The 25431-nt window shown below is 46.2% G+C and overlaps 1 protein-coding gene across 2 annotated transcripts in view; it reads left to right on the forward strand.

Annotated features, from left to right (window-relative positions):
* Nucleotides 1-12: 12 nt before the first annotated feature.
* The window catches only part of poc1b (POC1 centriolar protein B), a 75246-nt gene continuing 49827 nt past the window's right edge, over nt 13-25431 (forward strand). The window contains exons 1-10 of one of the 2 annotated variants that reach the window (XM_014125651.3): nt 13-384; nt 839-923; nt 1156-1327; nt 1704-1883; nt 3351-3458; nt 3720-3835; nt 4006-4139; nt 4435-4503; nt 4990-5142; nt 5685-5765. In XM_014125651.3, the coding sequence (XP_013981126.3) occupies nt 370-384; nt 839-923; nt 1156-1327; nt 1704-1883; nt 3351-3458; nt 3720-3835; nt 4006-4139; nt 4435-4503; nt 4990-5142; nt 5685-5765 (1113 nt within the window). In that variant the 5' untranslated portion in view covers nt 13-369. The remainder of the gene's footprint in view (nt 385-838; nt 924-1155; nt 1328-1703; nt 1884-3350; nt 3459-3719; nt 3836-4005; nt 4140-4434; nt 4504-4989; nt 5143-5684; nt 5766-25431) is intronic. The other variant, XM_014125652.3, reaches the window with a different exon arrangement.

Consider the following 25431-nt stretch of genomic DNA (forward strand, 5'->3'; position numbering starts at 1 on the left):
CTGTTGCCCTAGCAAATGTGCGGCATGTCTCTCTTAAATCTACAGTTGCTAGTTCTTATTATAGCTCAGTGGTTGCTAGTAGCGATTAACTAATAACAACGACCACTTCACTCATATTTAACCAAGGCATCTGTGGAATTGATTAAGGTTAACTGCATGAGCCAAAGTCGTGTTTTTATTTTGATAAAAGTTGGCTGATTAGCGTATCGGCGTTCGACTGGCAATGTCTGAGGAAGTGGGCGTGCACTGTTTTTCACTTTGACTGGCAGACAGATGGAAGTCATGAGTTGGGCGCACCAACTTTCCCCGCTAATCTTTCAAAAAGCAAATGCACCGCAAATTTAAGGATTATCGTAATCAATGCATTAAATGGCATCAGTTATGGTAAGTGTGCTGCTCACTTTGGTATTTTATCGGTGGCGCGAGCTAACTAAAGCTTGACTGCCCTTCCGATAAGCATGCTAGCTAGTTATCTGAAAGGTAGTTAGCTAATAGGATTTAACTAGCTGTCTAGTATCTTATCTTGGTGGTTGGATAGGCAGTATTGTCATGTCATCAGCCGAGTTTATCCAGAGCTTTAATTAGAAATTACTCAGTTACTTGCAGTAGCTAATTAATTTGGCTAACATTTCGAAAGAATACTGATTGTCTGTATTGCATAGCTAATTAAAGTGAAGTCACATTCAAAGTAGTTTCCCTAAACCTGAAGCATGCAACCTAACTAGTAAATTTAGCTAACACAATTTTAGTGGTATAGTATGGCATTCAATGTTTCTCATACTTGGCAACTTTGGCATGCCAGCCATACCTGACCCTGTGGTGAACTCTGTCATTGCAGGAGGACCCCACCCTCGAGCGACACTTCAAGGGCCACAAAGATGCTGTCACCTGTGCAGACTTCAATTCCAAACACAAACAGCTGGGTATAGATCCACAACACACCACGATTCCCTATTGCATCATGTCTTTACTTAGCCTACTAACCAGTCTGTTTCTGCTCCCTTACAAGCTCCTTATTGAATTGTCATGTTTGGCTTCACAATGAGTTGGCAAGAACACAGAGCTGGGACCAGGCTAGTCTTAACTATCTGGAAATCTATATCATTCATTCTCATCTCATCATGTTCATTGTGTCTCTGTCCATGTTCCTCTCAGCCTCAGGGTCTGCAGATAAGACTCTGATGATTTGGAATCTGAACCCTAAGGCCAGGGCGTTCCGTTTTTTTGGACACAAAGATGTCATCACAGGGGTCCAGTTCTCCCCTGCAGGAGATCTGGTCGTCTCTGCGTCCCAGGACAAGACTGTACGGCTGTGGACGCCCAGCATGTGAGTGGAGAGAGAAGCACCTAATATCCTGGGGATCGAACTCACTATCCTGGTGTTGCAAGAGCCATGTTCTACCATCTGAACTACAGAGGACCACACCCACACCTGGCTTTAGATGCCACTTTCATGCAGTCTCTGGCAGTTGTCATTAAGATCGCAACAACCTTTAGCTAGTGCCTAGACTAGCCAACTTCATTGACATTTGAACAACCTGAGATATTGTATTCTGTAGCTAGTGCCAACCTAACTTTAATGTCTCCTCGCAAAGCATTGAACATTACCTGCTAGATTCACCTTAGTGCATTGCTTTTAGATGTTTGTTACCCATATTTCCCCCTCTGAGCACTTGTCTCTTTCTTTCCTGTGTGTTCTTCAGTAAAGGAGAGTCGATGGTGTTCAAAGCCCACACGGCTACAGTACGCAGTGTCAGCTTTTCTCACGACGGCCAGAGGCTGGTGACTGCGTCAGACGACAAGTCTGTCAAGGTGTGGAGTGTCCACAGACAACGTTTTGTCTACTCACTCAACCAGCACACCAACTGGGTCCGCTGCGCCAGGTACTGAACCAACAACTGTCTGTATGTGTGCGTGTTTGTGGTTGGTTTACACCATAAAGTAGGGCTATAGCGATTCATCGATATGCATCGGTTCAAGATGTGAGTGAGCGCATCGGTCTGCGGGACCCCATACTGACCTAAATGTAGCATTCATCGGTCAGAAAATCGACTCAAACGTTGTGAATTTCCGGTTCACTGAAGTGTTTTTAGCAGCCTCTCTGTGTTTAGCCTTGAGATAGAAGCTGTTTTTCACTCTCTTTGTCCCAGCTTTGATGCACCTGTACTGACCTCGCCTTTTGGATTTTAGCGGGGTGAACAGGCAGTGGCTCAGGTGATTATTGTCCTTGATGGTCTTTTTGTCCTTCCTGTGACATCGGGTGCTGTAGATGTCTTGGAGGGCAGGTAGTTTGCCCCCGGTGATGCCTTGTGCAGACCTCACCACCCTCTGGAGAGCCCTGCGTTTATGGGCGGTGCAGTTGCCGTACCAGGCGGTGATGCAGCCCGACAGGATGCTCTCAATTGTGCATCTGTAAAAGTTTGAGGGTTTTGGGTGACACGCCAAATTTCTTCAGCCTCCTGTGGTTGAAGAGGCGCTTCCGCGCCTTCTTCACTACACTGTCTGTGTAGGTGGACCATTTCAGATTGTCTGTGATGTGTAAGCTGAGGAACTTAACTTTACACCATCTCCGCTGAGATCCCATCGATGTGGATTGGGGGGTGCTCCCTCTGCTGTTTCCTGAAGTCCACGATCATCTCCTTTGTTCTGTTGATGTTGAGTGCGAGACAAAAAGCAAACATTGCCCCCCCCCCCCCACTAACTTTTAGTGGGGTGGTAGCTGCCCAGTTTCCTTTATGGCTCGGGTGCCTACATACACCATATACATAAATATAATTTACACACACTCACACACAGGTGAGCTCGGACAGATCTGCAGCACATCGTTTCAAACTGAAACGTATGGTTCCTGTATCGTATCAGAGCCCGTGCATCTAGATGCCTATCAAATCGTCTTGAAAGGGAAAGATGCACATCCCTTCCAGAAAGTCTACGTATGTAACTTTGCAAGTGATGCGGCCACACTGGGATTTGAACCAGTAACCTTGCAGTCCCTAAAGGGGGAAACAGTTTGCACATTTTCGATGTTCCAAACATGTTGCTCACCATATGTCTGCTGCAGTGGGACAACAGAGAACCATAAGAACTAGTCACGATACTCAGTCATGGTAGTAATTGTGCTGAAAACATATTGGCTCTTTATTTAAGAATATGGTGAACAAGCTATGAAGGACAAATACTGCAAGTTTTGGTGCAGGTACAGCCAACTAGCGCAAAATTAATATTGTAATATTGTCAAACTATATAATATCCCGATATGTAACTGATTCGATTTAATTTGTTTTCCTCCATCACTACTGCGTCCAAAGATTGTGTTGGTCTGTCTGCTCTATAACTGTTTTGTCATTCAGGTTTTCTCCTGACGGCCGTCTAATTGCCTCCTGTGGCGACGACCGCACAGTGCGACTGTGGGACACCTCCACCAAACAGTGCATCAACTGCTTCACAGAGTATGGAGGGTAAGAAAGATTCTTATTTTATATATTTGAAGGCTATACACAATCTGTCATTGTTTTATTTGTGCATTTGTAATAAAATAGTCAGTTTATATTGATGTAACATGATGACTGTCAGTCGGGGGGAGGGGAGTCTAACCACTTTCAAGGGTTTTCTACATGACCACTTGGTGGTGCTGTTGTATTGCATTTGTTAATATTTGGAACCACCTGAGATGATTGACACCTTTGATAAGTAGTAGCCTATTCCCTCCACCTTCCTAGATCAGCAACATTTGTAGACTTCAACACCAGTGGCACCTGCATAGCATCCTCTGGAGCAGACAACACGCTGAAGATCTGGGACATACGGACAAACAAACTGCTCCAGCATTACCAAGGTAACAAGCTTTTAAAAGGCTTAAGAATTCTACTGAATGACAGCCTGGTTGCCCAATCTTTTTCTATTTTAGAGTGTACTTTACTAGAAACACACCTGGCAACCAATCTTCCTGTATTAGAGAGGCCAGGTTGAATGTCCGCACACACAAACCTCTGTCTTTGGTATCAGTCCACAGTGCAGGGATCAATTGCTTTTCCTTCCACCCGTCTGGAAACTACCTGATCAGTGGCTCCAGTGACAGCACAGTGAAGATCCTGGACCTGCTGGAGGGACGCCTCATCTACACCCTCCACGGACACAAGGTAATGCTTCGGCCACATTTAGGACCACGCTAAGGCTGTTCTTTATGCTACAGTGTGTGGACACGCCCATCTGAAAAGAACAGGAAGGCCCGTACACTGTTTATGCTCCCAATTCACCTCTTTATTCACTACGTTTCGATCCGAAACGGATCTTCATCAGGTCAAACAGACTGAGTGCTCACATCTCCAAATATACACTTTTGACCTCGATGACCATTACGCACATGACGCATGGTGGGTGTCTGTGATTTGAAGTGGTCTAGTTTGTCTGATTTTGAGTTATTTTGACACTTAGGGTCCTGTCCTGACGGTGGCCTTCTCCAGGGGAGGAGACTTCTTCGCCTCAGGGGGTTGTGATGCTCAGGTGGGTGGACTAACTGTGTGTTCATGGTATGAAGGGAAGCAGATAGCTCAGTAGGGAACACCAGTAAAATATTTTTCTACCTAAAATCGAAATCTGATCAGTGTTTTTATTGGAAAAATACAGGTAGTAGATCTCTGTATGCTCCGGACAGACTATCATATGCTCCCATTGTCCGGGTTAGGGGAAGGTTTGGCTGGGGTAGGCTGTCATTGTAAATAAGAATTTGTTCTTAACTGACTTAGTTAAATAAAAAAATCTACTTATTTGCAATGATGAGCTGGTTCCCTGCCCTAGTGGCTCACGTCTATCAACATTTTACATTTGTCATTTAGCAGAGTGATTTACAGGAACAATCAGGGTTAAGTTCCTTGCTCAAAGGCACATCGGCAGATTTTTAACCTAGTTTGCTTGGGGATTAGAACCAGCGACCTTTCGGCTCAACGACCTTCCAACGCTCTTAACCGCGAGGCTACCTACCACCCCCAGGTTTTAATGTGGAAGACCAACTTTGATTATTTTGACTACCGTGAGGTCCTGAGCAGACACAGCCAGCGGGTCACCCCTGACCCCCCTCCTCACCTGACAGACATCTACCCCCGAGGACCACACCTCCACTCCGCCCAGTCTGGGGCTATAGAGGTCAGAGGGCAACACAGACATGACAACAACACATGAATAAACACACTCATCGTCTCACTGACTTCACATTTGATTCTAGTTATTTAACAGATGTTCTTATCCAGAGTCACTCTGTTACTAGAAGTGCATTTGACTATATCCGGGCGTATAATTAACACATGCCAAATGCGGGTCCACTTTGGTATTGGCGGGTAAGTTGGTCGGCGGTACCGGCCACCTATTCTGTGGGGGGAAAATGTCTGTCTCTGTCTTTTTTATATTTTTATTTTTTCATCTACCAGCTACAGTGCCTAATGGAGCGAAAAGTTAAAGGGTCTGCTAAATGCACTAATACTGAAAAATCTGTGTGAAAATCAGAGGTAGAGCAGATGAGTTGGACGATGGATTCAAATAGACTTGTTATAAGCATCCACAACATCATGTTAGCTCCTACAGCCAATTCCTATTCCTATAAATGCATCCATAATGCATTGCATACAGGTGGTGTTTGTATTCCTAATGCTTAACACTGTTGTGACCATTGTTCTCCTCCCTCCCCATAGATCAGTCCCATGGTGGCAGACACCCAGACCACTGCCCCGGCTGTCATAGAGGTGGGCCAGGCCCTCTACACAGCCACTACGGTAAGAACCCTTCTACCCAACCCTTCTACCCTTCTACACACCAGCACTATCTCCCTCACAGCCAATCAGCACAGTCAGATGTCCGTTTCATCTGGCTATAACAGAACTGGGTCATCTTCAGTAGGCATGAAACAAAAGGAAATGGTCCGAAACGGAGTGAAACGGGTACTATATGATCTTTTCCAATAAGAAACCGTTTTAATTTTCCCTTTACTGTGTGCCCTAATGAACATGTCCTTGGATTGACCACCAGAATGTGTGTGTGTGTGTGTGTGTGATGGTGCGCTGTCTGCATTTCCAGGGTGGACTTCATGATGTGTAACAGGTGCAGTCCACCAGGTGGCGGTGCAGTCCACCAGGTGGCGGTGCAGTCCACCAGGTGGCGGTGCAGTCCACCAGGTGGCGGTGCAGTCCACCAGGTGGCGGTGCAGTCCACCAGGTGGCGGTGCAGTCCACCAGGTGGCGGTGCAGTCCACCAGGTGGCGGTGCAGTCCACCAGGTGGCGGTGCAGTCCACCAGGTGGCGGTGCAGTCCACCAGGTGGCGGTGCAGTCCAGTGTTTAATTGTGTCATTGGTGACAACAGCATTATCAACACCTTCTCTGTGTGTGCTCTCCATTGCAGTGCCCTGACCCACAATGCACTCAACGGAGTTCACAATACCAGGGAGCTATTTTAGATTGATAAACAGAGCAACACTGTACTGTAGGCAGCTTGGGCTTCTCTGTGGAAGGTAGAAGAACAAAGTAATATGTAGTTTATTCATTAATTTATGAGTTTGTTCACGTGTTCATTCATGTCAGATAGGCCTAAATGGGCGCACTGCTGCGGACAGACACAGTTTGACATGGCATTGTTGGTAGAATCCAGCATCTTTGTAGATGTTGAGTTATCCCAGTACATGATGTGGGAACAACATGCCGACTGAATATGCAGATCCCATTCATCCATGTAGGCAGCAAAGAGCTTCTTCTCTGTACCTCCCCCGTCTCTGCACTGTGAGTAGTGCCTTTGGCTTGAACAGTACTGTCTGGCTGCATGTACTATCCTCCTCTGTCTGTCTGGCTCTCTCGCTCTGTCTGTCTGGCTCTCTCGCTCTGTCTGTCTGGCTCTCTCGCTCTGTCTGTCTGGCTCTCTCGCTCTGTCTGTCTGGCTCTCTCGCTCTGTCTGTCTGGCTCTCTCGCTCTGTCTGTCTGGCTCTCTCGCTCTGTCTGTCTGGCTCTCTCGCTCTGTCTGTCTGGCTCTCTCGCTCTGTCTGTCTGGCTCTCTCGCTCTGTCTGTCTGGCTCGCTCGCTCGCTCTGTCTGGCTCGCTCGCTCTGTCTGGCTCGCTCGCTCTGGCTCGCTCGCTCGCTCTGTCTGGCTCTCTCGCTCGCTCTGTCTGGCTCTCTCGCTCGCTCTGTCTGGCTCTCTCGCTCGCTCTGTCTGGCTCTCTCGCTCGCTCTGTCTGGCTCTCTCGCTCGCTCTGTCTAGCTCGCTCGCTCGCTCTGTCTGGCTCTCTCGCTCGCTCTGTCTGGCTCGCTCGCTCGCCTCGCTCTGTCTGGCTCGCTCGCTCGCTCTGTCTGGCTCGCTCGCTCGCTCGCTCTGTCTGGCTCGCTCGATCGCTCGCTCTGTCTGGCTCGCTCGCTCGCTCTGTCTCGCTCGCTCTGTCTGTCTCGCTCGCTCTGTCTGTCTCGCTCGCTCTGTCTGTCTCGCTCGCTCGCTCGCTCGCTCTGTCTGGCTCGCTCGCTCGCTCTGTCTGGCTCGCTCGCTCGCTCGCTCTGTCTGGCTCGCTCGCTCGCTCGCTCGCTCTGTCTGGCTCGCTCGCTCGCTCGCTCGCTCTGTCTGGCTCGCTCGCTCGCTCTGTCTGGCTCGCTCGCTCGCTCGCTCTGTCTCGCTCGCTCGCTCGCTCTGTCTGGCTCGCTCGCTCGCTCTGTCTGGCTCGCTCGCTCTGGCTCGCTCGCTCTGTCTGGCTCGCTCGCTCTGTCTGGCTCGCTCGCTCTGTCTGGCTCGCTCGCTCTGTCTGGCTCGCTCGCTCTGTCTGGCTCGCTCGCTCTGTCCGGCTCGCTCGCTCGCTCGCTCTGTCCGGCTCGATCTGTCCGGCTCGCTCGCTCGCTCGCTCTGTCCGGCTCGCTCGCCTCGCTCTGTCCGGCTCGCTCGCTCGCTCTGTCCGGCTCGCTCGCTCGCTCTGTCCGGCTCGCTCGCTCGCTCGCTCTGTCTGGCTCGCTCGCTCTGTCTGGCTCGCTCGCTCTGTCTGGCTCGCTCGCTCGCTCTGTCTGGCTCGCTCGCTCGCTCTGTCTGGCTCGCTCGCTCGCTCTGTCTGGCTCGCTCGCTCGCTCTGTCTGGCTCGCTCGCTCTGTCTGGCTCGCTCGCTCGCTCTGTCTGGCTCGCTCGCTCGCTCTGTCCGGCTCGCTCGCTCGCTCTGTCCGGCTCGCTCGCTCGCTCTGTCTGGCTCGCTCGCTCGCTCGCTCTGTCCGGCTCGCTCGCTCTGTCCGGCTCGCTCGCTCTGTCCGGCTCGCTCGCTCTGTCCGGCTCGCTCGCTCTGTCCGGCTCGCTCGCTCTGTCCGGCTCGCTCTCTCGCTCGCTCTGGCAGGCTCTGTCACTCTGGCAGGCTCGCTCTCTCTCGCTCTGTCTGGCTCGCTCTGGCAGGCTCGAGCTTTCACTCTGTCTGTCTGGCTTGCTCACTCTGGCAGGCTCGATTTCTCACTCTGTCTGTCTCTCTCGCTCACTAGCTCTGTCTGGCTTGCTCTCTCTGTGTTTGAGGTTGGCTTGGCTCCCTGTGTGAGTCGCCAGAGCGTGGCTGAATGGATGCCCGTGCCTGCCAGCAGAGAGAGGGAGAGAAAGTGAAGGAGCGAGAAGCATCTCGGGGCATCTCCCAGACGAACACAGCTTACAGAGTGTGTGTGTGTAACAGAGGCCTGTACTGAATGAAAGGACTAGGGTGGTTCACCCCCTGGTCCTTCCCTGTCAGCTCCCATCACCGGGGAGGACTACTAGATATCCTCCAAACCCACACAGTATCTTTCTGCCCTGGGTTAGTGTTTCCTAATGTTGCTTCCTAAACAAGTGTAGTGAGGGAGGGAGGGGCTGAATGTTGCTTGGAGGGGGTCTTTACCCACTGACAGTCATTATTTCAGGGTGATTCCGTCTGTGAGTATGCTTTTATATGCTATAGGCTGTTTGTGCGTATGCATGTGTTTATGTCTTGGAGACTTTTGTGTGTATGTAGGCTTTCATAAGTGTGTGGCGGGGTACAGTGTGCCAATGCCGATGAGGCTACATGCCAATGTCATGTATGCTTGCGTGCGTAACTCTATGGGGTAAATTGTGACACACTTTGACATGACTCAATTCATGTAGATTCTCATTGCTTTCTCCTTAATTGCCTGTTCTCTCTTCTAGAGGTCGACCGATTAATTGGAATGGCCTATTAATTAGGGCCGATTTCAAGTTTTCATAACAATCGGAAATCGGTATTTTTGGACACCGATTTGGGCGATTTTTATTATAATTTTTTTTTTATATTTAAAAAAATTATAATTATAAACACTTTTTTTTTTTTTTTTTTACACCTTTATTTAACTAGGCAAGTCAGTTAAGAACACATTCTTATTTTCAATGACGGCCTAGGAACAGTGAGTTAACTGCCTTGTTCAGGGGCAGAACGACAGATTTTTACCTTGTCAGCTCGGGGATTCAATCTTGCAACCTTATGGTTAACTACCGTAATTTCCGGACTCTTAAGCGCACCTGAATATAAGCCGCACCCACTGAATAAAAAAAAATATATATATATATTATTTTGAACATAAATAAGCCGCACATGTCTATAAGCCGCAGGTGCCTACCGGTACATTGAAACAAATGAACTTTACACAGGCTTTAACGAAACACGGCTTGTAACAAAAATAAATAGGCTTTAACCTCCATGGGCTAGGTGGGACACTTGCGTCCCACCTACTCAACAGCCAGTGTAATCCCGTGGCGCGTTATTCAAATACCTCAAATGCAAAAACTTCAATTTTTCAAACATATGACTATTTTACACCATTTTAAAGACAAGACTCTCGTTAATCTAACCACACTGTCCGATTTCAAAAAGGCTTTACAACGAAAGCAAAACATTAGATTATGTCAGCAGAGTACCCAGCCAGAAATAGACACCCATTTTTCAAGCTAGCATATGTCACATAAACCCAAACCACAGCTAAATGCAGCACTAACCTTTGATCTTCATCAGATGACAACCCTAGGACATTATGTTATACAATACATGCATGTTTTGTTCAATCAAGTTCATATTTATATCAAAAACCAGCTTTTTACATTAGCATGTGACTAGCATTCCGACCGAACACTGCCGGTGAATTTACTAAATTACTCACGATAAACGTTCACAAAAAACATAACAATTATTTTAAGAATTATAGATACAGAACTCCTCTATGCACTCGATGTCCGATTTTAAAATAGCTTTTCGGTGAAAGCACATTTTGCAATATTCTCAGTAGATAGCCCGGCATCACAGGGCTAGCTATTTAGACACCCAGCAAGTTTAGCCTTCACCAAACTCCGATTTACTATTAGAAAAGTTAGATTACCTTTGGTGTTCTTCGTCAGAATGCACTCCCAGGACTGCTACTTCAATAACAAATGTTGGTTTGGTCCCAAATAATCCATTGTTATATCCAAACAGCGGTGTTTTGTTTGTGCGTTCAAGACACTATCCGAAAGGGTAAATAAGGGTGGCGAGCATGGCGCATTTCGTGACACAAAATGTCTAAATATTCCATTACCGTACTTCGAAGCATGTCAACCGCTGTTTAAAATCAATTTTTATGCCATTTTTCTCGTAAAAAAGCGATACTATTCCGACCGGGAAAGCCTGTATACATACAAAAAGAGAAAATAAATACATCTCGTGCCCTCGTGCACGAGCGTGAGTCGCAGAGTACTCTCGATATCATTCAGCTTTTTCCCGGGTTCTGAGAGCCTATGGGAGCCGGAGGAAATGTCACGTTACGGCAAAGATCCTCAGTCTTCAATAAAAAGAGCCAAGATGAACAACAACTTGTCAGAGAGGGCGCTTCCTGTTTGGAATCTTCTCAGGTTTTTGCCTGCCATATGAGTTCTGTTATACTCACAGACAACATTCAAACAGTTTTAGAAACTTTAGTGTGTTTTCTATCCAAAGCCAATAATTATATGCATATTCTAGTTACTGGGCAGGAGTAGTAACCAGATTAAATCGGGTACGTTTTTTATCCGGCCGTGTCAATACTGCCCCCTAGCTCTAACAGGTTAATGAAACACGGCTTGTAATAAAAAATTAGCAGTAAACAGTAGCCTACCAAGAAAGTCATTGGTCACTATCTTCCTCCTCCTGTGCACTGAAACCATCTCCTTCGGTGTCGGAGTTGAATAGCCTCAGAATTGCTTCATCCGATATTGGATCGTTTTCATTGTCGCTCTCGTCACTTTCATCCGGAGGCAAATCCCCGCTGAGCCCTCTTCAACACGCAGCAGTCCAGCCTTTCGAAACCCGTTGATGATAGTGGATTTTTTGACAATGCTCCACGCTGTCAGGACCCACTGGCAGACTTGACCATAAGTTGATCTTCGCATGCGGCCCGTTTTAGTGAAGGATTTCTCTCCACTTGTCATCCAAGCCTCCCACTGAACACGGCGCGCCACCTTAAATGCACGATTTACACTGATGTCGAGTGGATGCAAATACTTTGTTGTGCCCCCAGGAATCAGGGTGACAAAATGACTACTGTAATTAGAATGATGTGAAGTTTGAGAGCGCTCGATTTAATCTAAACAGTAAACAAAAAAGTTGTTTGACCTTAACCCGTTAGGCAATTTCATTGGTCTAATGAAATCTTCATGCCGCCAAAAAACTGAAACTTGAAAGCGGGAAAAACCATATATTAGCCGCGTCATTGTTTTAAGCCGCGAGGTTCAAAGCCTGGGAAAAAAGTAGCGGCTTATAGTCCGGAAATTACGGTAGTCCAACGCTCTAACCACCTGCTTTACATTGCACTCCACGAGGAGACTGCCTGTTACGCGAATGCAGTAAGAAGCCACGGTAAGTTGCTAGCTAGCATTAAACTTATCTTATAAAAATCAATCAATCATAATCACTAGTTAACTACACATGGTTGATGATATTACTAGTTTATCTAGCCTGTCCTGCGTTGCATATAATCACTTAGGTACACGTTGCTCCAACGTGTACCTAACCATAAACATCAATGCCTTTCTTAAAATCAATACACAAGTATATATTTTTAAACCTGCATATTTAGTTAATATTGCCCGCTAACATGAATTTCTTTTAACTAGGGAAAATGTGTCACTTCTCTTGCAACAGAGTCAGGGTATATGCAGCAGTTTGGGCTGCCTGGCTCGTTGCGAACTGTGAAGACTATTTCTTCCTAACAAAGACAGCCGACTTCGCCAAACGGGGGATGATTTAACAAAAGCACATTTGCGAAAAAAGCACAATCGCTGCACGACTGTACCTAACCATAAACATCAATGCCTTTCTTAAAATCAATACACAGAAGTATATATTTTTAAACCTGCATATTTAGCTAAAAGAAATCCAGGTTAGCAGGCAATATTAACCAGGTGAAATTGTGTCACTTCTCTTGCGTTCATTGCACGCAGAGACAGGGTATATGCAACATTTTGGGCTGCCTGGCTCGTTGCGAACTAATTTGCCAGAATTTTACGTAATTATGACATAACATTGAAGGTTGTGCAATGTAACAGGAATATTTAGACTTCTGGATGCCACCCGTTAGATAAGATACGGAACGGTTCCGTATTTCACTGAAAGAATAAACGTGATAGTTTCCGGATTCGACCATATTAATGACCAAAGGTTCGTATTTCTGTGTGTTATTATAATTAAGTCTATGATTTGATAGAGCTGTCTGACAGAGTGATGGTAGGCACCAGCAGGCTCGTAAGCATTCATTCAAACAGCACTATCGTGCGTTTTGCCAGCAGCTCTTCACAATGCTTCAAGCATTGCGCTGTTTATGACTTCAAGCCTATCAACTCCCGAGATTAGGCTGGTGTAACCGATGTGAAATGGCTAGCTAGTTAGCTGGGTGCACGCTAATAGCATTTCAAACGTCACTTGCTCTGCATGGGTAACGCTGCTTCGAGGGTGGCTGTTGTCGATTTGTTCCTGGTTCGAGCCCAGGTAGGAGCGAGGAGAGGGACGGAAGCTATACTGTTACACTGGCAATACTAAAGTGCCTATAAGAACATCCAATAGTCAAAGGTATATGAAATACAAACCATATAGAGAGAAATAGTCCTATAATAACTACAACCTAAAACTTCTTACCTGGGAATATTGAAGAGTCATGTTAAAGGAACCACCAGCTTTCTTATGTTCTGAGCAAGGAACTTAAATGTTAGCTTTCTTACACGGCACATATTGCACTTTTTACTTTCTTCTCCAACACTTTGTTTTTGCATTATTTAAACCAAATTGAACATGTTTCATTATTTATTTGAGGCTAAATTTATTTTATTGATGTATTAAGTTAAGTGTTCATTCAGTATTGTTGTAGTTGTCATTATTACAAATAAATCAACAACAACAAAAAATCGGCTGATTAATCGGTATCGGCCTTGTTTGGCCCCCCAATAATCGGTATCGGCGTTGAAAAATCATAATCGGTTGACCTGTACTCTCTTCCCCTTTTGTTCTCTGGCTCTTATTCTCATTCTCTCTCAAATTCAAATGGCTTTATTGGCATGAAACGTGTTACCACATACAGTCCATTCGTAAAGTATTCAGACTTTTCCCACATTTTGTTACGTTACAGCCTTATTCTAAATTTTATTAAATGTTTTCCTCATCTACATACAATACCCCATTATGACAAAGTGAATACAGGTTTTTAGACATTTTAGCTAATTTATTGAATAAAAACAACACTTTTTATTTACATTAGTATTCAGACCCTTTGTTTTGAGACTTGAAATTGAGCTCAAGTGCATCCTGTTTCCATTGATCATCATTAAGATGTTTCTACAACTTGGAGTCCACCTGTGGTAAATTCAATTGATTTGGAAAGGCGCACACCTGTCTATATAAGGTCCCACAGTTGACAGTGCATGTCAGAGCAAAAACAAAGCCATGAGTTTGAAGGAATTGTCCGTAGAGCTCCGAGACAGGATTGTGTCAAGGCACAGCTCTGTGGAAGGGTAGCTAAACATTTCTGCAGCATTGAAGGTCCCCAAGAACACAGTGGCCTCCATCATTCTTAAATGGAAGAAGTTTGGAACCACCAAGACTCTTCCTAGAGCTGGCTGCCCAGCCAAACTGAGCAATCAAGGGAGTGACTAAGAGCCCGATGGTCACTCTGACAGAGCTCCAGAGTTCCTCTGTGGAGATGGGAGAACCTTCCAGAAGGACAAACATCTCTGCAGCACTCCACCAAATCAGGCCTTTATGGTAGAGGCCAGATGGAAGCCACTCCTCAGTAAATGGCACATGACAGCCCACTTGGAGTTTGCCAAAAGGCACCTAAAGGACTCAAGATTCTCAGGTCTGATGAAACCAAGACGTGACTCTTTGGCCTGAATGCCAAGCGTCACGTCTGGAGACAACCTGGCACCATCCCTACGGTTAAGCGTGGTGGCAGCATCAGGATGTGGGGATGTATTTCAGCGGCAGGGACTGGGAGACTAGTCAGTATCGAGGGAAAGATGAACGGCGCAAAGTACAGAGATCTTTGATGAAAACCTGCCCCAGGGCACTCAGATTGAGAGGAAAAAATAAGTGTATGTTCAGTTGAAGTCGAAAATTGACTTAAAACTAGTTTTTCAACAACTCCACAAATTTCTTGTTAACAAACTATAGTTTTGGCAATTCCGTTAGGACATCTACTTTGTGCATGACACAAGTAATGTTTCCAACAATTGTTTACAGATATTTCACTTATAATTCACTGTATCACAATTCCTGTGGGTCAGAAGTTTACATACACTAAGTTGACTGTGCCTTTTAAACAGCTTGGAAAATTACAGAAAAGGATGTCATGGCTTTGGAAGCTTCTGATAGGCTAATTGACATAATTTGAGTCAATTGGAGGTGTACTTGTGGATGTATTTCAAGACCTACCTTCAAACTCAGTGACTTTTTGCTTGACATCATGGGAAAATCTAAAATTATCCAAGACCTCGGGAAAAAATTATAGACCTCCAAGTCTGGGTCATCCTTGGGAGCGATTTCCAAACTCCTGAAGGTACCACGTTCATCTGTACAAACAATAATACGCAAGTATAAACACCATGGGACCACACAGCCGTCATACCGCTCAGGAAGGAGACGCTTTTCTGTCTCCTAGAGATGAACGTACTTTGGTGCAAAAAGTGCAAATCAATCCCAAAACAACAGCAAAGGACCTTGTGAAGATGCTGGAGGAAACAGGTACAAAAGTATCTATATCCACAGTAAAACGGGTCCTATATCGACATAACCTGAAAGGCCGCACATCAAGGAAGAACCTACTGCTCCAAAACCACCATAAAAAAAGCCAGACTATGGTTTGCAACTGCACATGGGGACAAAGATCATACTTTTTGGAGAAGTGTCCTCTGGTCTGATGAAACAAAAATAGAGCTGTTTGGCCATAATGACCATTATGTTTGGAGGAAAAGGGGGGAGGCTTGCAAGCCGAAGAACACCATCCCAACCGTGACGCACTGGGGTGGCAGCATCATGTTGTGGGTGTGCGTTGCCGCAGGAGGGACTGGTCCACTTCTCAATATAGATGGCATCATGAGAAAGGAAAATGATGTAGATATATTGAAGCAACATCTCAAGACATCAGTCAGGAAGTTGAAGCTTGGTCGCAAATGGGTCTTCCAAATGGACAATGACCCCAAGCATACTTCCAAAGTTGTGGCAAAATGGCTTAAAGACAACAAAGTCAAGGTATTGGAGTGGCCGTCACAAAGCCCGGACCTTAATCCTATAGAAAATTTGTGGGCAGAACTGAAAATGCTAGTGCGAGCAAGGAGGCCTACAAACCTGACTCTGACCCACTGGGAATGTGATGAAAGAAATAAAAGCTGAAATAAATCATTCTCTCTACTATTATTCTGACATTTCACATTCTTAAAATAAAGTGGTGACCCTAACTGACCTAAGACAGGGAATTTTTACTGGGATTAAATGTCAGGAATTGTTTAACTGAGTTAAAATGTATTTGGCTAAGGTGTATGTATACTTCTGACTTCAACTGTATGCGTGTAATCCATTTTAGAATAAGGCTGTAACGAACAATGTTTTAAAGTCTAGTGGTCTGAATACTTTCTGAATGAGAGCGAGAGATTTTTCTATTTAACCTTCATTTAACTAGGCAAATCAGTTAAGAACATTCTTATTGACAATGACGGCCTACACCGGCCAAACCCGGATGACGCCTGGCCAATTGTGCGCCGCTCTATGGGATTCCCAATCACGGCCAGTTGTGATATTCTGGATTTGAACCAGGGTTTCTGCTGTGCCACTCGGGAGCCCAGTGTGTGTTGGGGATGACTCAAAGGGTGCATTCATGTTTTTCCACTGCTCTGCTGTGTCCCTTGCCTGCCTGTCTGTCATCTCACTCCGCCTCCTCTCTGGGTTAATGGCTGAGACAATGGGAGTGTACCTTGAGTGTCAACTGAAATTGCATTCAATTGATATCACATCAACTGAACTACATGAAGTAGGCAGGCGTGAAATTAGTCCAGAGCAAATGGAAATATGATGTAATACAATTTGTTTTCTTTTGTCATGCTACCGTGTAAACAAGAATCTGCCAGCACCAAAGCTTCTGTCCTGTGCAGTAGGAACAGGAAATACAGGCTATTGGATGGCCCAGAGGTGTGGATACCAGATTTAAGTGCTGTGGATAGAAGAGCATGAGTGACCAGACATGATGGAAGTGGCTTAAGACAGACAGACAGACACACACACAGTCCCCAGGGGAACAAGTTTCACTTTCCACCAGAGCTTTCCTCCTAACCGCATGAGAGTGAACTCTACGTACAGAGAAATACACTGAGGAATGTGTACCAAACTATAGGCCCTAAAAAAATACATCTGTATTACAATAAATTGACTCAATTATCATGACAACATTAGTGTGCACCAGTTTACTTTTTTGTGTTAACCTTGAAACTACCACTACTGCTTTCAATGTTTTAGCTATCAATTGTCCAGTTCTAATGGCCCATATTGTCCAAGCTCTATCTTAGACTTCCTCCTAACCGCCTGGGAGTGAAGACTATGCTTAAAATAAATATTCTGTGTATTTTCTATGCACTTAGAAGGCTTCTGATGTGCCAACGTGAACATGATTTCTCTCAATGAATGCTCCGTCTTTTCAGGTCCTGTAAAGATATTGATCAAATGCACCATCTCTCCTCTGAGTAACACAAAGGCCTGCATATCAACAACATTGTCCTTTTTGCTGTTATGTGATGTACTTATTGTGGAGGTGGTGTTCCTGTAACTGAGATGTTTACGCAACGTTTCCCAACTAGTCAATCGTCTGGTGACAGAGGGGACAAAACGGAAAACGTCGCAAGACACTGTATACATCTGGTATTCCTCTATCGGCCCTCCCTCCAAGCAGCCCTCACTGCAGTTGCTGTGGCGTTGGCATCATGTGAGTGGCCAAACATGATCTCACTCATCAAAATACAGGCGGGGCAAGCCTGATCACTAATTTAGTAGGGTTTTCTCGGTCTCTCCTTCCCTCCCTCACTCAGTCTCTTCCTCATCTCCCCCTTATGCAGTGGAGCACTCAGAGGAAGCAGGCAGGCTGTTTCTTGGGGGCTGTGCTGCTGCCTTGGACTACCCAAGGCCGGCCCGCTTATGAGGCAGGATTAGGTGGCTGCACATGGCGGCAGATTGACGAGGCCGGCATTTTCTGAGCTAAACTGACCAAGACCCATCTCCAACAACACAGAAAACCTTACATAATTCTGCTCAAAAACAATGACAATTTCTCTCAACCAGTGGCGTATGGGCTTTTCAGGTGAGTGCTGATGGCGCCCTATGATAACCAGTGCCCACTTTGTGAAAGGCAGGGACGCAAAATATTTATGTTGTCGATTCCAAGCACGCCTCTCCAGGGTACTGTTGGAGATACGAATCGCTGCGGCACTCCAACAATTAGTCAAAATAATCTACGGTAAATCATGTAGCGGATATAGTAGAAAGAGTATGTGGCCTTTTCTGTAGTCTACAGGCTGGAGATAAAAATCTATGACAATATAATGAGACAGATACTTTTTACATAACTTCTCAGATCAAATAGCCTAACCTAAATGATCGCCCAATCAAATAACAAATGCACCGACATGTTAACAAACATACACTATATACATTTACATTTTTTTTTTTTTACATTTTAGTCATTTAGCAGACGCTCTTATCCAGAGCGACTTACAAATTGGTGCATTCACCTATAATATCCAGTGGAACAACCACTTTACAATAGTGCATCTAAATCTTTTAAGGGGGGGGTTAGAAGGATTACTTTATCCTATCCCAGGTATTCCTTGAAGAGGTGGGGTTTCAGTTGTCTCCGGAAGGTGGTGATTGACTCCGCTGTCCTGGCGTCGTGAGGGAGCTTGTTCCACCATTGGGGTGCCAGAGCAGCGAACAGTTTTGACTGGGCTGAGCGGGAACTGTGCTTCCTCAGAGGTAGGGAGGCGAGCAGGCCAGAGGTGGATGAACGGAGTGCCCTTGTTTGGGTGTAGGGCCTGATCAGAGCCTGAAGGTACGGAGGTGCCGTTCCCCTCACAGCTCCGTAGGCAAGCACCATGGTCTTGTAGCGGATGCGAGCTTCGACTGGAAGCCAGTGGAGAGAGCGGAGGAGCGGGGTGACGTGAGAGAACTTGGGAAGGTTGAACACCAGACGGGCTGCGGCGTTCTGGATGAGTTGTAGGGGTTTAATGGCACAGGCAGGGAGCCCAGCCAACAGCGAGTTGCAGTAATCCAGACGGGAGATGACAAGTGCCTGGATTAGGACCTGCGCCGCTTCCTGTGTGAGGCAGGGTCGTACTCTGCGAATGTTGTAGAGCATGAACCTACAGGATCGGGTCACCGCCTTGATGTTGGTGGAGAACGACAGGGTGTTGTCCAGGGTCACGCCAAGGCTCTTAGCACTCTGGGAGGAGGACACAAGGGAGTTGTCAACCGTGATGGCGAGATCATGGAACGGGCAGTCCTTCCCCGGGAGGAAGAGCAGCTCCGTCTTGCCGAGGTTCAGCTTGAGGTGGTGATCCGTCATCCACACTGATATGTCTGCCAGACATGCAGAGATGCGATTCGCCACCTGGTTGTCAGAAGGGGGAAAGGAGAAGATTAATTGTGTGTCATCTGCATAGCAATGATATGAGAGACCATGTGAGGATATGACAGAGCCAAGTGACTTGGTGTATAGCGAGAATAGGAGTGGGCCAAGAACAGAGCCCTGGGGGACACCAGTGGTGAGAGCACGTGGTGCGGAGACAGATTCTCGCCACGCCACCTGGTAGGAGCGACCTGTCAGGTAGGACGCAATCCAAGCGTGCGCGGTGCCGGAGATGCCCAGCTCGGAGAGGGTGGAGAGGAGGATCTGATGGTTCACGGTATCAAAGGCAGCAGATAGGTCTAGAAGGATGAGAGCAGAGGAGAGAGAGTTAGCTTTAGCAGTGCGGAGAGCCTCCGTGACACAGAGAAGAGCAGTCTCAGTTGAATGCCCAGTCTTGAAACCTGACTGATTAGGATCAAGAAGGTCATTCTGAGAGAGATAGCAAGAGAGCTGGCCAAGCACGGCGCGTTCAAGAGTTTTGGAGAGAAAGGAAAGAAGGGATACTGGCCTGTAGTTGTTGACATCGGAGGGATCGAGTGTAGGTTTTTTCAGAAGGGGTGCAACTCTCGCTCTCTTGAAGACGGAAGGGACGTAGCCAGCGGTCAAGGATGCGTTGATGAGCGAGGTGAGGTAGGGGAGAAGGTCTCCGGAAATGGTCTGGAGAAGAGAGGAGGGGATAGGGTCAAGTGGGCAGGTTGTTGGGCGGCCGGCCGTCACAAGACGCGAGAGTTCATCTGGAGAGAGAGGGGAGAAAGAGGTCAAAGCACAGGGTAGGGCAGTGTGAGCAGGACCAGCAGTGTCGTTTGACTTAGCAAACGAGGATCGGATGTCGTCAACCTTCTTTTCAAAATGGTTGACGAAGTCATCCGCAGAGAGGGAGGAGGGGGGGGGGGAGGGGGAGGAGGATTAAGGAGGGAGGAGAAGGTAGCAAAGAGCTTCCTAGGGTTAGAGGCAGATGCTTGGAGTTTAGAGTGGTAGAAAGTGGCTTTAGCAGCAGAGACAGAAGAGGAAAATGTAGAGAGGAGGGAGTGAAAGGATGCCAGGTCCGCAGGGAGGCGAGTTTTCCTCCATTTCCGCTCGGCTGCCCGGAGCCCTGTTCTGTGAGCTCGCAGTGAGTCGTCGAGCCACGGAGCAGGAGGGGAGGACCGAGCCGGCCTGGAGGATAGGGGACAGAGGAAATCAAAGGATGCAGAGAGGGAGGAGAGGAGGGTTGAGGAGGCAGAATCAGGAGATAGGTTGGAGAAGGTTTGAGCAGAGGGAAGAGATGATAGGATGGAAGAGGAGAGAGTAGCGGGAGAGAGAGAGCGAAGGTTGGGACGGCGCAATACCATCCGAGTAGGGGGAGAGTGAGAAGTGTTGGATGAGAGCGAGAGGGAAAAGGATACAAGGTAGTGGTCGGAGACTTGGAGGGGAGTTGCAATGAGATTAGTGGAAGAACAGCATCTAGTAAAGATGAGGTCAAGCGTATTGCCTGCCTTGTGAGTAGGGGGGGAAGGTGAGAGGGTGAGGTCGAAAGAGGAGAGGAGTGGAAAGAAGGAGGCAGAGAGGAATGAGTCGAAGGTAGACGTGGGGAGGTTAAAGTCACCCAGAACTGTGAGAGGTGAGCCATCCTCAGGAAAGGAACTTATCAAGGCGTCAAGCTCATTGATGAACTCTCCAAGGGAACCTGGAGGGCGATAAATGATAAGGATGTTAAGCTTGAAAGGGCTGGTAACTGTGACAGCATGGAATTCAAATGAGGAGATAGACAGATGGGTCAGGGGAGAAAGAGAGAATGTCCACTTGGGAGAGATGAGGATTCCAGTGCCACCACCCCGCTGGCTCGATGCTCTAGGGGTATGCGAGAACACGTAGTCAGACGAGGAGAGAGCAGTAGGAGTAGCAGTGTTATCTGTGGTGATCCATGTTTCCGTCAGCGCCAGGAAGTCTAGGGACTGGAGGGTAGCATAGGCTGAGATGAACTCAGCCTTGTTGGCCGCAGACCGGCAGTTCCAGAGGCTGCCGGAGACCTGGAACTCCACGTGGGTCGTGCGCGCTGGGACCACCAGGTTAGAGCGGCAGCGGCCACGCGGTGTGGAGCGTTTGTATGGCCTGTGCAGAGGAGAGAGAACAGGGATAGGCAGACACATAGTAGACAAGCTACAGAAGAGGCTACGCTAATGCAAATGAGATTGGAGTGACAAGTGGACTACACGTCTCGAATGTTCAGGAAGTTAAGCTTACGTTGCAAAAATGTTATTGACTAAAATGATACAGTACTGCTGGCTGGTGGAGTAGGCTAGCTAGCAGTGGCTGCGTTGTTGACTGAACGTGTAGCTGGCTAGGTAACCTCGGTAGTTTCAGTACTACACCTTGTCATGATACAAAGCAACTTTGTAGCTAGCTAGCTAACATAACACTAATCAAGACGTTCCTTGTAGTGTATTTAGTTTCAACAATGCTGCTCGTCGGTAATAGTTGGCTAGGTTAGGAAAAATGGCGTCGCGGGGGACGGAAATAGCTGGCTAGCTAACCTCGATGGCTGGCTAGCTAACAATTATCAATTAACAATTATCAAGCTATGACAAAGACAACTAGGTAGCTCGCTAGGTAACACTGCACTAGTCAAATCGTTCCGTTGTGAAGTATTAGTAACTACAGCGCTGCTAGTCGGTAACGGACGGCTATCTGGCAGTGGGTTAATGATGACTAGGTGTGTTGAGTAAGTCTGGCGCCGCGTCGCGGCTGGCTAGCACACCTCGATAATACTCAAACTCAAACTACACAATTATCTTAGATACAGAGACAGCACAGACAACTATGTAGCTGGCTAACTAACACTAACACCACACTAATCAAGTCGTTGCGTTGTAATGTAATAGTTTCTGCGGTGCTGTTAGTCGGTAGAAGTTGGCTAGCTAACAGTGATGACTAGCTAGCTAGCAGCTAGCAGTGTTGACTACGTTAGGAGGACGAAGATAGCTAGCCTCGATAATTACTCAGTTACTCTAAACTACACAATTATCTTTGATACAAAGACGGCTATGTAGCTAGCTAAGAAGAATTGCTCAGATCAAACAAATCAAGCCGTTGTAATGTAGCGAAGTGGAATATTACCTGTGGAGCGAAGCGTGGTGCGACTGCTCGCTCCAAACCGGAAGTACATTTATATATATATATACAAAAGCATGTGGACACCCCTTCAAATGAGTGGATTTGGCAATTTCAGCCACACCAGTGTATAAAATCGAGCACACAGCCATGCAGTCTTCATAGACAAACATTGGCAGTAGAATGGTCTTCGTGAAGATCTCCGTGACTTTCAATGTGTCACTGTCATAGGTTGCCACCTTTCCAACAAGTTCGTTTGTCAAATTTCTGCCCTGCTAGAGCTGTCCTGGTCATCTGTAAGTGCTGTTATTGTGAAGTGGAAACGTCTATGAGCAACAACGGCTCAGCCCCAAAGTGGTATGCCACACAAGCTCAGAGAACGGGACCACCGAGTGCTACAGCAAGTAGCGTGTAAAAATTGTCTGTCCTTGGTTGCAATACTAACTACCGAGTTCCAAACTGCAGACTGTGAGCCAGGCCTGATCGCCCAACATCAGTGCTTGACCTCGCTAATGCTCTTGTGGCTGCTGCGGGGACTTGCTTCCATCCAATGTTCCAAACATCTAGTGGAAAGCATTCCCAGAAGAGTGGAGGATGTTATAGCAGCAAACCTCATATTAATGTCCATAATTTTGGAATGAGATGTTTGATGAGCAAGGGTCCATATACTCTTGGTCATGTATCCTAAAAACAGCAAAATGCTCCCAAGTGGCGCAGCGGTCTAAGGCACAGCATCTCAGTGCTTGAGGTGTCACTACAGGCACCCCTTTTCGATTCAAGGCTGTATCACAACCGGCTATAATTTAGAGTCCCATAGGGCGGCGCACAATTGGCCCAGCGTCGTCCAGGTTTGGCCGGTGTAGGCCGTCACTGTAAATAAGAATTGGTTCTTAACTGACTTGCCTAGTTAAATAAAATAAATACACGGAATGGACAATCAGGCTACTCACAACTGCTGTCCAGGACTTTCATCCCGTGGGCTAAATTCTCATGATCAGTGGTTTCAAGTTTGTATCTACATTTTTTTTTCAAGCTGATCATAGCGAAAAGAAAGAGTGCTACTTCTGCATTTCCCGATATTTAAACACATTGCAAATAGGCTCAGGTTAAGTCATCCTTATAAAGTTGGGTAGCTGATATTCAGAGCTTAAATTGATTAGTCACAAGAATCAGGACTAATAAAGCCAATGCAATGGCTTGTTTTACAAATGTTGGGCCTACCACATGGATGGGCATACCTAAGATTACATTTCAGGTGACACTGTAGGCCAGGGATGGGCAACTCCAGTACTCTGGGGCCAGATTGGTGGCACACTTTTGCCCCTGCCTCAGCTAACACAGCTGAATCCAATAATCTACTAATCATGATTTTTAGTTTTATAATGCAATTAGTTTCATCAGCTGTGTTGACTAGGGATGGGGAAAAAGTGACACCACTCCAGCCTCCGAGGACTGGAGTTGCCCATCCCTGCTGTAGTCAATAACTCTGTAAGCACGGACCGACAATGATGCCTTTTAGTCCTATCTAGACCGGCCTTCATTTCTACGTCCACGGATGTTGGCTTTTGGTCCCATCCGTATCAAATCTTAAATCATAGATGTCTGTTTGTTTCAGGTTTTGTTCCAGGCTGGACCAGCCTTGATTTGGCCCAAACATAGATGTCTATACAGTGGTTTGTCCTTTAAAAGTTTCAGCGTACTGTGGCACAGCTTGCATGGTGCCACAGAATTCTATGGCACGTTATTTAAGTGTGAACCACTGGTTCCATTTAATGCTAGTTTGACCACCAGAGGGCATCTTTGAGAAGCATTTGATAGCTTTCAATAGTGGCTGTACTAGAGAATGCAGGCACGTGGGAAACCGGGGTTTAATTCCCCCACGGGGAGGAAGGAGTAAGCTGTCCTTGTAAAATAACAATTTGTTCCTAACTGATTCCATGTGTGTTATTTCATAGTTGTGATGTCTTCACTATTATTCTACAATGTAGAAAATAGTAAAAATATAGAAAAACCCTGGAATGTGTAGGTGTCAACTTTTGACTGGTACTTTTAATTCATATGATTAATATTATGGTTCAGTGAAATAAAAATCTCATTGATTTATCAAGACCAGTACCCATACTTGTCTCGGAGCAGCACGAAATGGTGCTAAAATAGTTGTAGGCTATTGCTTCAAATCCTATTGCTTCTAACTTCAATATGCTCGTTAAATAAGACCTACACCACTTTTAACAGCACGTTACTCAACACTAGTGAGACTCATGTTGCCTACGGTAGGCCTACAGTATATCGAAAAATATGACCCGACTCTCCTCCAATAGTTACATATAGAGGATTGGAGGATTCTAAATTAAAACCATAAGCTGCCTCATGGGTCTCCCGGTGGCGGCCGGCACGGGTATCTGTAGCAGCGCATTTTACATTGACTTAAACAGCTACGCCACTGGGGAGGCCCCATCCACAAAGTATCAATATACAGAGAGGTGTTGGTAAAGGTATATTGTCCTGCTAATAGCCCATAATGGGATGTTATAATACTGTACATGGTGTCCAGGACTATCAGAAAGAATGTTTGTACTTATTTTGATCCAAAGCCATGAATGAGTGAGTCACTCAGCTTTATGCAGGTGCTGCTATATGACTGTGCCATCAACTTGATTATATATAACAATATTTGAGGTTATTTCATTTAAAAAAAAAAAAAAAGTGAGCCATTGTAATCTGAATAAAGGCCAAAATAATATTTGTAAAGGCCAAAACATTTATTTCTGTTTTTAGAGGGAGAGAAACGCTGGGCCAATTGTGCGCCGCCCATTAAGGACAAATTATAGCCCTGCTAATAGCCATAATGGTGCTGTACAACATGGCTGTGTGTGTTTGAAAGAGTATTTTTATCATTATTTTATTAACGAAAGCATAAAGATGCTGATGAAGAAATACAGTACTGTACAGTATATGCTTTTACAGTGAGGGGGAAAAAGTATTTGAAATTATCAGTCTATAATTTTAATGGTAGGTTTATTTGAACAGTGAGAGACAGAATAACAACAAAAAAGTCCAGAAAAACGCGTGTCAAAAATGTTATCAATTGATTTGCATTTTAATGAGGGAAATAAGTATTTGACCCCTCTGCAAAACATGACTTAGTACTTGGTGCCAACAAGGGTTTTGCCAATCACAGAGGTCAGACGTTTCTTGTAGTTGGCCACCATGTT

This window comes from Salmo salar, chromosome 10, assembly GCF_965601325.2.
Source record: "Salmo salar chromosome 10, fSalSal1, whole genome shotgun sequence".
Taxonomy (NCBI): Eukaryota; Metazoa; Chordata; class Actinopteri; order Salmoniformes; family Salmonidae; genus Salmo; species Salmo salar.